The sequence below is a fragment of the Girardinichthys multiradiatus genome, chromosome X, assembly GCF_021462225.1.
Source record: "Girardinichthys multiradiatus isolate DD_20200921_A chromosome X, DD_fGirMul_XY1, whole genome shotgun sequence".
Lineage (NCBI taxonomy): Eukaryota > Metazoa > Chordata > Actinopteri > Cyprinodontiformes > Goodeidae > Girardinichthys > Girardinichthys multiradiatus.
The window spans coordinates 8684803-8699033 of NC_061817.1; the positions used below are offsets into that span (position 1 = coordinate 8684803).

General features: G+C 43.3%; 1 protein-coding gene across 2 annotated transcripts in view; it reads left to right on the forward strand.

Moving 5' to 3' along the window:
- The first annotated feature begins 5563 nt into the window (after nt 1-5563).
- The window catches only part of LOC124862270 (MHC class II transactivator-like), a 30973-nt gene continuing 22305 nt past the window's right edge, over nt 5564-14231 (forward strand). Inside the window, exon 1 of one of the 2 annotated variants that reach the window (XM_047356088.1) lies at nt 5564-6931. In XM_047356088.1, the coding sequence (XP_047212044.1) occupies nt 5602-6931 (1330 nt within the window). In that variant the 5' untranslated portion in view covers nt 5564-5601. Of the gene's footprint in view, nt 6932-9854; nt 10163-14231 lie in introns of those variants that run through there. The other variant, XM_047356089.1, reaches the window with a different exon arrangement.

Sequence of the window (14231 nt, forward strand, 5' to 3'; positions counted from 1 at the left end):
AGCAAACACCAGCTGAATAGGTGAGATAATGTTTGCTTAGATTAATCCTGTAAATCAGGTTGTAGGTCAGGTGGAAGTCAAATCAGCAGGTCCCAGAGAAAAACAAGTTGCAGATGTGTGTTTGAAAACAAAAATACAAAATCTAGGTTAGTACTCTGACTGATTAAGTAAAGCATAGACTTTAAATATCAGCATATTGCTGGATTTCACTTTTTCTAAGCATTCCTCACCTTAGCTGGACAAGTTGACAAGTTAACTTTTTATCAGTGGTAGTAGCTGGCTCATTATATTTAACACAAAGCTTCATAGTTACAAGTAATATATAGCTTCCTATTTCTCGTTACAGCTACTCATTTTTCTTATATTTGCAGCAAATACACCGGCTTTAAAGGTATATTTTTGTCTTATTTAGATATTTGACATATAAAAAAAAGAGTGATCACAATTTTGAAATGTAATTTAACTGGTTTATTAAATATATGTTCAGTCGTATTATTTCTCAGTTTTTCTATTTAATAGCTAAAGTTTATAATCTCTTGTGCAAGTACTTGAATGTTTTTCACAGCTAACAGTCAGTCTGTTGGTGTGATTGCTTGATGCCTGTATTTGTCAGTGTAAGTGGGAGACCATGTCCTCATTTGTACTTGCTCACAGATGTAGTTTCTCCGCGATCACCGAAAAACACATGTGAAACTTCCACTGCAACCCGCAACAAAACAAATCGAGCCTTGGCCACAGTAAATTAACATGTCAATTTGTCTCCGTAGGGTCACAATTGTTATCTGACATGCTTGACGCTTAAACTTGTGGAATAATATTTTAATGCAATGTCCATAATTTTAAATCAGGTCAAAACTATTCTTTTAATCCACATTCTGTTCCAGTTATGTGTTATGTTGTGTTATGTTATGGGTTCTGCTATGGTTCTGACTAGGCACGGGCCAGCTACTGGTATCAGGATGTGTACCAACAATTGAAAAAGTTTGGGCTACTATTTTCTGTCAATCCAATCCTGGGGTTGAATTTTTATTTCTTAACAAAGTGGCCAGAGAAAGGGGTTAAGTGATCAGTTTTTACCAGCTGTACTGAGCATTTAGTAGTGCAACGTGCACCCTCCCCCACCTGTTGCTATGCATTGCCAGTCAACTGGCTAAAGGATGGCTCTTCCAACACCTTTCCATTTCTGTCATTTGGACAGTCATGACTTGGAATGTGGAAATTAATGGACTACCACCCATCACTTATTCAAACTACTGACTGCAGGCTTGTTATCTAAACAGGTGCTTTACTAATTAAGCAAGTAAATTCCTTTCCTATAAAGTGCAAAAATGTGTATTTTTGTGTGCAAGGAAAAGTTTACTCGAAACTATGAGTAAATTTGGTTGCTGTTTATCCAAAGGTTTTGCAATAGTCAGTCAGTCAGTCATTTTCTACCGCTTATTCCATAGTGGGTTGCAGGGGAGCTGGTGCCTATCTCCAGCAGTCTATGGGCGAGAGGCAGGGTACACCCTGGACAGATCGCCAGTCCATCGCAGGGCAACAGGTTTTGCAATAGGCTATATCATAATAAATATATTTTTTCATTATGATCAGTATGCTTTAACATTCTACAAGCCGTTGGAATAATTGGTTTCTATTTTAAACAAGAATCCTTCATGAGGACTAATATATCAAGGCACGTGACGTCGCCCAGTACGGCGGAGCCGGGGTCCCACCCTGGAGCCAGGCCTGGGGTCGGGACTCGCCAGAGAGCGCCTGGTGGCGGGTTGCTCCTTGCTCAAACATAAGGGTATCCATCAGTGCACTTGGCACCAGGACATCATAGGCAGGAGGTCAATGATCGACTTTGTTGTCGTATCATCAGACCTTCGGCCGCATGTTTTGGACACGGGTGAAGAGAGGGGCTGAGCTGTCCACTGATCACCACCTGGTGGTGAGTTGGGACCGCTGGAGGAAGAGAAAGCCGGACAGACTTGGCAGGCCCAAGCGCATAGTGAGGGTCCGCCGGGAATGCCTGGCGGAGCCCTCAGCCAGGGATATATTCAACTTCCACCTCTGGGAGAGCATTGACCAGATTCCGGGGGATGTTGGAGACATAGAGTCCGAGAGGACCATGTTCTCCGCATCTATTGTCAATGCTGCTGCCCGTAGCTGCGGCCGTAAGGTCTGCAGTGCCTGTCGCGGCAGCAATCCCAAAACCCGGTATTGGACACCGGCAGTAGGGGATGCTGTCAAGCTGAAGAAGGAGTCCTATCGGCTGTGGTTGGCTTGTGGGACTCCTGAGGTGGCTGACGGGTACCGTGAGGCCAAGCGTGCTGCGGCCCGGGCTGTGGTAGAGGCAAAAACTCAGGCCTGGGAGGAGTTCGGTGAAGCCATGGAGAAGGACTACCGGTTGGCCTTGAAGCGATTCTGGCAAACCGTCCGGCGCCTCAGGAGGGGGAAGCAGTGCTTCGCCAACACTGTTTATAGTGGGGGTGGGAGGCTGCTGACCTTGACTGAGGACATTATCGGGCAGTTGAAGGAGTACTTCGAGGATCTCCTCAATCCTGCCATCACGCATTTCCTGGTGGAAACAGAGACTGGGGACTCGGGGTTGGACTCTTTCATCACCCAGGCTGAAGTCACCGAGGTGGTTAAAAAGCTCTGCGGTGGCAAGGCTTCGGGGGTGGATGAGATCCGCCCTGAGTACCTCAAATCTGTGGATGTTGTGGGGCTGTCATGGTTGACACGCCTCTTCAAAATTGTGTGGAGGTTGGGGACAGTGCCTCTGGATTGGCATACTGGGGTGGTGGTCCCCCTTCATAAGAAGGGGGACCGGAGGGTGTGTTCCAACTACAGGGGGATCACACTCCTCAGCCTCCCTGGTAAGGCCTACGCCAGGGTATTGGAGAGGAGAGTCCGGCCGGTAGTCGAACCTCGGCTTCAGGAGGAGCTGTGTGGTTTTTGTCCCGGCCGTGGAACACTGGACCAGCTCTATACCCTCTACAGGGTACTCGAGGGTTCATGGGAGTTTGCCCAACCGGTTCACATGTGTTTTGTGGACCTGGAGAAAGCATTCGACTGTGTCCCTCGTGATGCCCTGTGGGGGGTGCTCCAGGAGTATGGAATCGGGGGCCCTTTGTTAGGGGCCATCCGGTCCCTGTACAAGCGGAGCAGGAGTTTGGTCCACATTGCCGGCACTAAGTCGGACCTGTTCCCGGTGCATGTTGGACTCCAGCAGGGCTGCCCTTTGTCACCGGTCCTGTTCATAACTTTTATGGACAGGATTTCTAGACGCAGCCAAGGGCCGGAGGGGGTCTGGTTTGGGGACCAGTTGATTTTGTCTCTTCTTTTTGCAGATGACGTGGTCCTGCTGGCCCCATCTAGCCAAGACCTACAGCATGCACTGTGGCGGTTCGCAGCGAGTGTGAAGCGGCTGCGATGAAGATCAGCTCCTTCAAGTCCAAGGCCATGGTTCTCGATCGGAAAAGGGTGGCTAGTCCTCTTCAGGTTGGAGGGGAGTTCCTGCCTCAAGTGGAGGAGTTCAAGTATCTCGGGGTCTTGTTCACGAGTGAGGGAAGAATGGAGCAGGAGATTGACAGACGGATTGATGCGGGTGCCGCAGTAATGGGGACACTGTGCCAGTCCGTTATGGTGAAGAGAGAGCTGAGCCGAAAAGTGAAGCTCTCGATTTACTGGTCGGTCTACATTCCTACCCTCACCTATGGCCATGAAAGAACCGAAAGAACGTGATCCCAGATACAAGCGGCTGAAATGAGCTTCCTCCGTAGGGTGGCCGGGCACTCCCTTAGAGATAGGGTGAGGAGCTCGGCCATTCGGGAGGGGCTCGGAGTAGAGCCGCTGTTCCTCCACATTGAGAGGAGCCAGTTGAGGTGGCTCGGGCATCTATACCGGATGCCTCCTGGACGCTTTCCTCGGGAGGTGTTCCAGGCACGTCCCACCGGGAGGAGGCCCAGGGGACAGCCCAGGACACGCTGGAGAGACTATGTCTATCGGCTGGTCTGGGAACGCCTTGGGCTCCCCCGGAGGAACTGGAGGAGGTGTCTGGGGAGAGGGACGTCTGGGCGTCTCTGCTGAGTCTGCTGCCCCCGCGACCCGGTCCCGGATAAGCGGAAGACGACGAGTACAAGTATTTTAAACAAAAGCTATTACATCATGTATGCATCATGCGTTACAAAAGTTTTTCTGTGAGCCGTATAATGTTGGTATGAAACAATAGCTGTGGTGAATGAAAGCAGCTGAAAGTCTTATTTAGCTAGACACACTCCGGTAGACAGCTATTTAGAATATTCCTGTTAGAAAAGTTTCTTTTTATTGGCAAAATCTGTTTTCTGTTTACAATAGGCTACATATAAATAATATATTACTTAATTTAATCTCTATTTCAATTATTAAAAGACCTCCTATGGCTATGACCAAACTTATCTGCTTTGAAAACTTTTAGAAAGGTAGAGAACAATATAGTAAAAGCACAATGCTTAATTGCATTTTCACTACAACTGATATTCAGAATCTACTTTATGAAGAGGTTTGAAAGAAAACAAAGAGCAAGAGGTTAGAAATGCAAAAATCTAGGGCGGTGATATGCCATTTATTGACCCAGAGGGGTCATTAATGAGAATCAGATGTAAATCGTATTTTGTTGTTGTTGGTTTGGGTCATATGTACTGTTTTTCTGTTTAGTTTTTTGTTTATTAGTACAAACTTTCATCCCCAACACAACTGCAAGTTGGTAAAGTGTGGCTAGTTTCTTTTGCAACAGGCACATCACAAAATAAATTTTTAGGCATAAGTCATGATCGTGTGTAATATTTATCCAAACCAGTTACAGTCCCTCAAAGAGGTAATGCAGTTGATTAGTTTGCATGCTCCTGCTGCACCTGTTTGCAAAACCTAATTTAACCAGATAATGCAAGTGTGCTTGAAAAACTATAAATGTTAATAAATGGAAATATGTGTAGGTATAAAAAGCCACAATTTATGTAGCAGGGTATGTCTGGAGAATTAAAATTTAAGGGAAGTGTTGCCTCTGACTACATCCTCTTGCACTGTGAGAAAGTCCCTGACTGGAAGAGGTCATTTTAAATGAGGTGATTGTGTTTTCATGTTGAAACAGTTCGAGTAATTCAGCAGATGGGCTTAGGTTGATTATAACTGATTTTAAGATTTCAGTGTTTATTATCATTCAATATTATTTCTTTGAAAATGCTAATAAAATAAAAAAAACTATGTGAAAAATCATTAGAATTATTAAAAAAATTATGCAGGTATAAAGCATTTTCTGGATTAATTTAAAAGTAAAAAGTGAAAGTGTAAATGAGATATACTGCATTTTTCCAGACTTGTGCAAGCATTAAAGATTTCACTTCCAACTACTAATAATAAGTCTGTTGTTGCCTCCACCAGTCTGGTGAATGCATTTCCACTGTTTTTGAAACAGACCTCCCACTCCAGCCACAAAAACACCACCCAACTAAAAGAGAACGCCTCCTAGACAAAAGCAGTGTCCCTTTATAATAATACATATAAAAAATCTACCATCCCAATCAGATGGCATCTCAGTAGCTGGAGCTGGATGCCTTCGGAGCAGGTGTCATCATTATGACGCCGTTTGCCGAGGTTCTGGACCAGGTGAGGTTGGTTCTCACCTGGGCATTCCCAGGTGAGGTCCAGGCTCTGTTGAAGGGTCTGGTGAAGGAAGGGATCATCTCAGAGATTTACAGGAAGAGTTTGAATTTGCACTGGCTGAATGATGGGATCGTAACTACGTTAACCAGTAAACCAGGATGTAGCAAGCTGGATGTGGACTTTAATTCTCACGGATCAGTGGCCCAGTGGTACCTCGACCAAGACCCGATGACCCAAATGAGTACAAGCGTATCAAAATTGCTTGCTAGTGACCACAATGTGGAACAAACTGAATTAGCCTCATCAATAGAGGAACCTAACAGCACAAGGATTAACCTGCAGAACCTCTCCCACGAATATGAACTTCTTCAGAGAAACCAGGAGGAAATTAAGGAATTATTGGAAGAATTTGTAATGGATGTGTCCTACTCGAATGAAGAGCTCTTTTCCTCACCATCAGGGTTTGACTGCACTCTCAGATCCAGTGATGAAAAAGGAGAACTGCTGAGCAGTGCAAGTAGTGAGTCTGCAAGTGAAAATGAAAGAGTTAGTACGGGGAATTTGGAAAATGAGGAGGAGTGGTTAGAGCAGGTGGAAGAAGCAGCAAGGAGAATAGCCATCCCTCTGTGGCAGCACTGGGACAGAGGACGAGGGATGTTGCAGACCTTGCTTCTCTGTCTGCCAAGCACTTTAGTAAATGATGGGATGGTGTCAGAAGTTGAAGCCCAGTGCACTACTTTTGACACGGAAGAGAAAATTGAGCTTGCAGCCGCTTGTAGGACACCTGACGCCTTTGTTTATGACTTTGAGTGCGCAGAGCCAAGCCTCACATGTGATACCGCTGCAGGCAGGTCAGAACGAGGAGAGCTTAACTTCTCTACAAACAACAGAATTGCTGTGTTGAACATGGAAGATTTCAGAATCCACAGAGCAGCACGAAGTGCCTCACCTGTTGAAGCCTGCAAAGCAACAGATGCGAGCTACATCACTGAAATGCTGGAGAGCCAGTTCGATATTTTCTGGCCACCCGACAAGATGGCAAATGTAGAAGATGACCTATTCTGTTTGACAGCAAACACATTATGCAAACAATGTGGAACAAACTCAGGACTCTCAGAAAGCACTTTTAGGCACCTCCTCTACTCAGGTGCACCTGAAGACAGGAGAACTGTTCTGCAAGAAAACTCTCATTATAGTCTGACGGAAAGAAAAACTGATTATCTGCAAGATGTTTTCAGGGATACAGCAGCGTCCTGTATAGACCGATTCAGAGAGCTCCATGAGAAAACGGATTCACACGGTGGTAAGTGTGTTTATCATCATTTAATGTCTTTAGACCCTAATTAGAACCTAGAAGTGTTATTGTTCAGTTGGGGATTTCAGCCTTTTGCATGCTGGAAAAAAGTGTCGATTTCAACATTCCAGGTCCAGTCTGGCTAATTCCTGTAATACTGTCTGTTCTGTTTTCTTTTTTATTTATGTAAAAAACCAGGAGCTCGCTGTAAAAGCAAATATTTTATTCTAGCAAAGGAAATGTTGGAGAGATTTGTTTCTTTTTTTTGGATGTCTGGGTGCTTTCCATTTTTCCCCTCCTTTTTCTGTAACTGAAAGTGTGCCTGTCTGTGAGGGCTTTGTTTTGGTGAAAAGCCTTGCAGTGATGGTAGAGATTCTTTCGGTTTCACTTTGTCTCAGTAATAGGTTGGGTATGAATCATTAGGGTATTTTTCCCGCCTTGGATTTGCGATTTATAATAAGCTTACTGAATAAACTGACTGTAGACTACAAAGTTTGTCACAATTAATATTTTTTTCAAAAAAAGGGCTTCTGAGAACAGCTAAAAGATGAAAACCAAGACATTTAAGGGCACAAGATGTCAACTTTTAGATTGTGCAGACAGCATGATGGGTTTTGTTACAACTATCAAGACTGTTCATCAAACAAAGCTTTGGCAGAGGAAGTGTTTAGCTTCACAGAGATATGTAGCTCGGCAACATGGGAACAACCAGTTTTCCCATGAGTTGCCTGTTTAAGTTTGTTATATATTCTCAATTGCAAGATTATTAAGATGTGGAGTCCTGGCAAGACAAACACCTACAATGTACCACACTGTTGTAAAAATACAGAATTAAACAAATAGAGGCAAAAAGGACTGACATTAACAGTCGGACAGGATAAGGGCCTGGCATTGGTTTGGGTTATGTAAGACTGATAGAGGCTTGGTGCTGTTTATCATCGGTGAACAGGTAGGGCAGGTACTTTCCGCATTATAAACAATACCACCCATTAGTGCATATTTTTAGATAGAATCGACAGTGAGAACTGTAGTATCAATGAGAAATTTGACACTTGGAGTTCAAACATTAGTAGCACTAGTATAGACAGTTGACACAATTTTGATTAATTATTAAAAGCAATAGATTTTACCAAGTTTTAAGCCCTATGTTGGCCTGTTATTCAACATCTTAAAATGTTTTTGATTTTATCATGTCAATTTTAAGCATTTAAACATCTTGTATACATCTGGATTTTCCATTATTGGTCTCTAATGTCTTTTACTTGCATATTTAATTTGTATGTTCCTTGCTTCTTACATCAACTGTATTTATTCAGTTAGTAGTTTTGAGAAATGTGCTGGTGGTATTCATCTTTCCTCATTTTAGAGTTAGGATTTTGCTTGTTTTCATTGTTTCAGATCATCAAACAAATTTAAAAATCAGGCAAAGATATGCTGAGTAAATACAAAAAACAGGTTTTCAAATGATTACTTTATTAATGCTTGCTAACTGTCCAGATCAATCGTCTCCTATGTAAAAAGAAAAACGTAATTGCCCCCCTAACTTACCACCCCTGACAGCAACAATGCCATCGAGCTTTTGTGGTAAGTGGCAATGAGTCTTTTACACTGTTGTGGAGGAATTTGTACCCATTCGTCTTTGCAGCATTGTTTTAATTCAGCCAACAATTTTGAATAACTATTTGTTATAGCCATTCAGGAGTAAAGTTTCTGGTTTGTTTTGGATCACTGTCCTACTGCATACCCAAGGTGTGCTTGGCCATAAGGTCAGAAAGTGTAACTTTTTTTCCTGCAGGATTTTCTGATAGAGAGCAGGATGGGTATGTGGCTTCATGAATAATGGCAAGTTTTCCAGGTTCTGAAAATGCAGAGCAACCCCTGACCATCACACTACTACCAACATACTTAACTGTCAGTATTATGTTCTTTTTTTGGAAAGGCTGTGTCTTTCATTGTGTTTTGCGGGAGTCCCAAAGTCATGTAAGGCTTTGTAACCCTTTCCAGGCTGATAGATGTCAATAACTTGAATTTCACTGGATTTGGGGAATTATGTGTTGAGAACTTTAAATGGTAAATGACCTGCACTTGTATAATGTTTTATCAAGTTTGATATAGCGCTTTAAGGTAAAATCAGTTATCCACCTATTCATACACATTCATGCACACATTCACACACTGATAGTGGTAGGTTACAATTGTAGCCACAGCTACCCTGGGGCAGACTGACGGAAGGTGGGGCTGCCATAGAATTGGCACCACCAGGGCCTCTGACCACCATCAGTAGGCAAGGTGGGTGAAATACACTTCCCCAAGGACACAAGGACTGAAATGGATGGAGTGGGGGTCCAAACCGAGGCAACCCACTGGTTACAGGGTGAACCCCTACCACCTGAGCCTACTTCATGTTGTCAGGTAGTATTTATTTAAGCGTTATATGATTTCACAGGTCACAGACAAAGCACGAATCATCTCAGACTGGTTTCTTGAACATGACAATGAGTTCACTGGACTCTAATGGCCTCCACAGTCACCAGATCTCAATCCAATAGAGCACCTTTGGGATGTGGTGGAACAGGAGATTTGCATCATGGATGTGCAGCATGATTTATTTAATTTAATCATAATTTGAAAACTTTGTTTTTTTCTCAAGTTATCTTTTCCTGATATTAGAATTTGTGCGATTATTGAAAACATTTGGAGTGACAACAAAAACTGAAGAAATGTTTAAGGGGGCAAACATTTTTTCACAGCACTGTGTACAGTTAATCGACAGAGGGAGGTGTGGCAGCTTTTTTTGTTTTCCTTCATTTGTTCACTAGACTGTTGATTTGTTGATTTATTGAGCCTCTTTTAAATAGAATAACATATTACAGTCGCAACATCATTTTGAAGGCTTATGCTATTTTCAGAATCTTTTTATTTAGAGGGTAGCTATTTTTCTGGAGAACCTCCCCCAGTGGGCTGACATAAAACAGAAAAAACAGGGGATTTCACCTGCCTGTAGACGTTATGGTTTGGGTCCACAGTGGTTTGGGTCCACAGTGGTGCAAACCAAGCCCCCACTAAAGTGAAAGCAAAAGCCATACAAGGAGCAGGAGCAGTTGCGCCCACAGCACAGTGCTGCAAGTCATCCAAGGATAACCTCTTAGAAGTATTTGATGCGGCTGAAATTTGTTATACAGTAGAAGAGCATACAGCAGAAAGCTCAGAAGACCTGAGCGGCGCTGAGACACCTGACAGGTAATTTCTATCCTTCATAACAGGGCAAAGTAGGTGCGCATTTCCGATCTGCGCAGGCACGCTTTTGGGGATTGAGGGGGGATGATTTCCCTGCATGAGCTTTTATTCAGTAAACAACACTTTATTAAATCGAATTTGTTTAATCTTAAAGACGAAAATGTTTTTGTGTGAACTGCGGCCTTGGTGATCAACAATAACCAAACTAGTTACAGAAAATAAATTCAAACCTTTTTTGTACTTTGATCAAACCTATATCACTTGAGTGAAATGCGTTTTGCTGGTAATCGTAGTTTATTGTTTTGCCTGCTTAACTTTAAATTCAATGTCACCAAATGGCGGGTGAACTCCATTGCGCATGAAGTGTGCGATTAAGCCCTCACTTGCACATGGCAAAAAATGTTGATTGAAGAAAGCATAAAAGATCAGTTGGTTAATAGATACCGAGGGGAATTAATCACAACCGAGTCAAGACGAAACTACATGATGTGGTTGCAAACGTGCGCCCGCGTAATGAGTTTTGCGCGCAACAAAGGTTTTGGACTTTCCCTGTGAGCACGTTCTGCAGCATCATCTACAGGGGTTGGACAATGAAACTGAAACACCTGGTTTTAGATCACAATAATTTATTAGTATGGTGTAGGGCCTCCTTTTGTGGCCAATACAGCGTCAATTCGTCATGGGAATGACATACAGGTCCTTCTCAAAAAATTTGCATATTGTGATAAAGTTCATTATTTTCCATAATGTCATGATGAAAATTTAACATTCATATATTTTAGATTCATTGCACACTAACTGAAATATTTCAGGTCTTTTATTGTCTTAATACGGATGATTTTGGCATACAGCTCATGAAAACCCAAAATTCCTATCTCACAAAATTAGCATATCATTAAAAGGGTCTCTAAACGAGCTATGAACCTAATCATCTGAATCGACGAGTTAACTCTAAACATCTGCAAAAGATTCCTGAGGCCTTTAAAACTCCCAGCCTGGTTCATCACTCAAAACCCCAATCATGGGTAAGACTGCCGACCTGACTGCTGTCCAGAAGGCCACTATTGACACCCTCAAGCAAGAGGGTAAGACACAGAAAGACATTTCTGAACGAATAGGCTGTTCCCAGAGTGCTGTATCAAGGCACCTCAGTGGGAAGTCTGTGGGAAGGAAAAAGTGTGGCAGAAAACGCTGCACAACGAGAAGAGGTGACCGGACCCTGAGGAAGATTGTGGAGAAGGGCCGATTCCAGACCTTGGGGGACCTGCGGAAGCAGTGGACTGAGTCTGGAGTAGAAACATCCAGAGCCACCGTGCACAGGCGTGTGCAGGAAATGGGCTACAGGTGCCGCATTCCCCAGACCTGGGCTACAGAGAAGCAGCACTGGACTGTTGCTCAGTGGTCCAAAGTACTTTTTTCGGATGAAAGCAAATTCTGCATGTCATTCGGAAATCAAGGTGCCAGAGTCTGGAGGAAGACTGGGGAGAAGGAAATGCCAAAATGCCAGAAGTCCAGTGTCAAGTACCCACAGTCAGTGATGGTCTGGGGTGCCGTGTCAGCTGCTGGTGTTGGTCCACTGTGTTTTATCAAGGGCAGGGTCAATGCAGCTAGCTATCAGGAGATTTTGGAGCACTTCATGCTTCCATCTGCTGAAAAGCTTTACGGAGATGAAGATTTCATTTTTCAGCACGACCTGGTACCTGCTCACAGTGCCAAAACCACTGGTAAATGGTTTACTGACCATGGTATCACTGTGCTCAATTGGCCTGCCAACTCTCCTGACCTGAACCCCATAGAGAATCTGTGGGATATTGTGAAGAGAACGTTGAGAGACTCAAGACCCAACACTCTGGATGAGCTAAAGGCCGCTATCAAAGCATCCTGGGCCTCCATAAGACCTCAGCAGTGCCACAGGCTGATTGCCTCCATGCCACGCCGCATTGAAGCAGTCATTTCTGCCAAAGGATTCCCGACCAAGTATTGAGTGCATAACTGTACATGATTATTTGAAGGTTGACGTTTTTTGTATTAAAAACACTTTTCTTTTATTGGTCGGATGAAATATGCTAATTTTGTGAGATAGGAATTTTGGGTTTTCATGAGCTGTATGCCAAAATCATCCGTATTAAGACAATAAAAGACCTGAAATATTTCAGTTAGTGTGCAATGAATCTAAAATATATGAATGTTAAATTTTCATCATTACATTATAGAAAATAATGAACTTTATCACAATATGCTAATTTTTTGAGAAGGACCTGTATATAAGTCCTGCACAATACGTGATACTGGTGGAGGAAAACGTTTCCTGACTCGCTCCTCCAAAACACCCCAAAGTGGCTCAATAATATTTAGATCTGGTGACTGTGCAGGCCATGGGAGATGTTCAACTTCACTTTCATGTTCATCAAACCAATCTTTCACCAGTCTTGCTGTGTGTATTGGTGCATTGTCATCCTGATACACGGCACCGCCTTCAGGATACAATGTTTGAACCATTGGATGCACATGGTCCTCAAGAATGGTTCGGTAGTCCTTGGCAGTGACGCGCCCATCTAGCATAAGTATTGGGCCAAGGGAATGCCATGAAAAATGAATTCATGCGCTCATCTTTAGTAGAATTGATTACTGCAACGGTGTCTTCACAGGTCTGCCTAAAAAGTCGATCAGACAGCTGCAGTTGATCCAGAACGCTGTAATGTAAAGGAAAACTTACCTCATGGCTCCCGAGTGTCTCTCTGCAAACTGGTCCGACCCAAACCCACTCCATGACAGCTTTCTGTTCTATGCACAATAAAGACCATGATGACTGCTGTCCATGAAGGATGCAATAAAGTTATGTGATGGTGGGGAAGGAGAAGGCCACAGCAAAAAGTTCAATAGTTGCCAGAGACATTTTTCAAAATTCTAAGACCTACATCATTATTCATAATACAGTATAATAATACATAACATTATGTATCACAATGGTAAAGCTGCTTTAATCTGTTTTAAGTTTTAAGGCCGAAACGACAGTCAGAGACCTCTCCCCAACCTGAAGGTGCAGGGATGCGACCCTCTCATCCAAACCCCAACACGAGACGGCTGAGCTGGGGGGCAACAAGCAAACCCACCCCAGCCCGCCACCTCTCCCCGTGGGCCACTCCAGAGTAGGAGAGAGTCCAGCCCCTCTCGAGGAGATGGGTTCCAGAGCCCACGCTGTGTGGAGGCGAGCCCGACTATTTCTAGTCAATATCTCTCGACCTCCCGCACAAGCTCAGGCTCCTTCGCCCACAGCGGGGTGACATTCAACATCCCTAGAGCCAGCCTAACCATCCACCGATCAGGCTGCCGAGGTCTCCACCTTCGTCCGCCGCCCAATCCTCTTTGCACCTCTATAATATGCCAGTTAATATGTCTGTCTCCAAAACGTTTTTACAACTTAAAAATTACAAAGTTAATACTTAACTGAATTGCAGATAAAAGGTCTAGACCTGTTTGTAAATTGTATTTGGAAGACAATCATGTTACATTCCAAGACAACAGTAAGCACAGCAGCTCTACTGATAATAAGAAGGATCATAGTTTGATTTATTGTTTCAGAGCAGTTTAGCATGTTTATATAAGGCAACTTACAAATGTAACAACTCTGCAGGGCTTGAGTAATATGATATGCAAAAAGCTGGATAATTTATTTGGTAAGTAATTATAATAATCCGTTCACATGTCCACTTTAATGCTACCTTTGCTTTAAGTTAAAGCAGAATCATAATTTTCCATCTCAGCTGTGGTTTCTTTGCTTACAAGACTCTCCTCTAATCACGCAATCTGTCATTATATATGGGGCTTCGTTATTTTGTCTCATCGCCTTCATATTAGGATTTTTTTCGTTGAATCTTTTTATTTGGTGCAGGTCAGGCAATGACTAGTGGTGACAGACATTTTGTGGCTTAGCTGTCCTGGCATATTTTATTGTCTTTTATCTTAAGTTTCAAAGATCATTTTCCTCTGTGTGACCTTGATTACTGAAAGTATGGGCGTGTTTTGGCTTCGTATTGGCTGAACCGAAAACTCCAAAGGCAAAGCTCAGGGT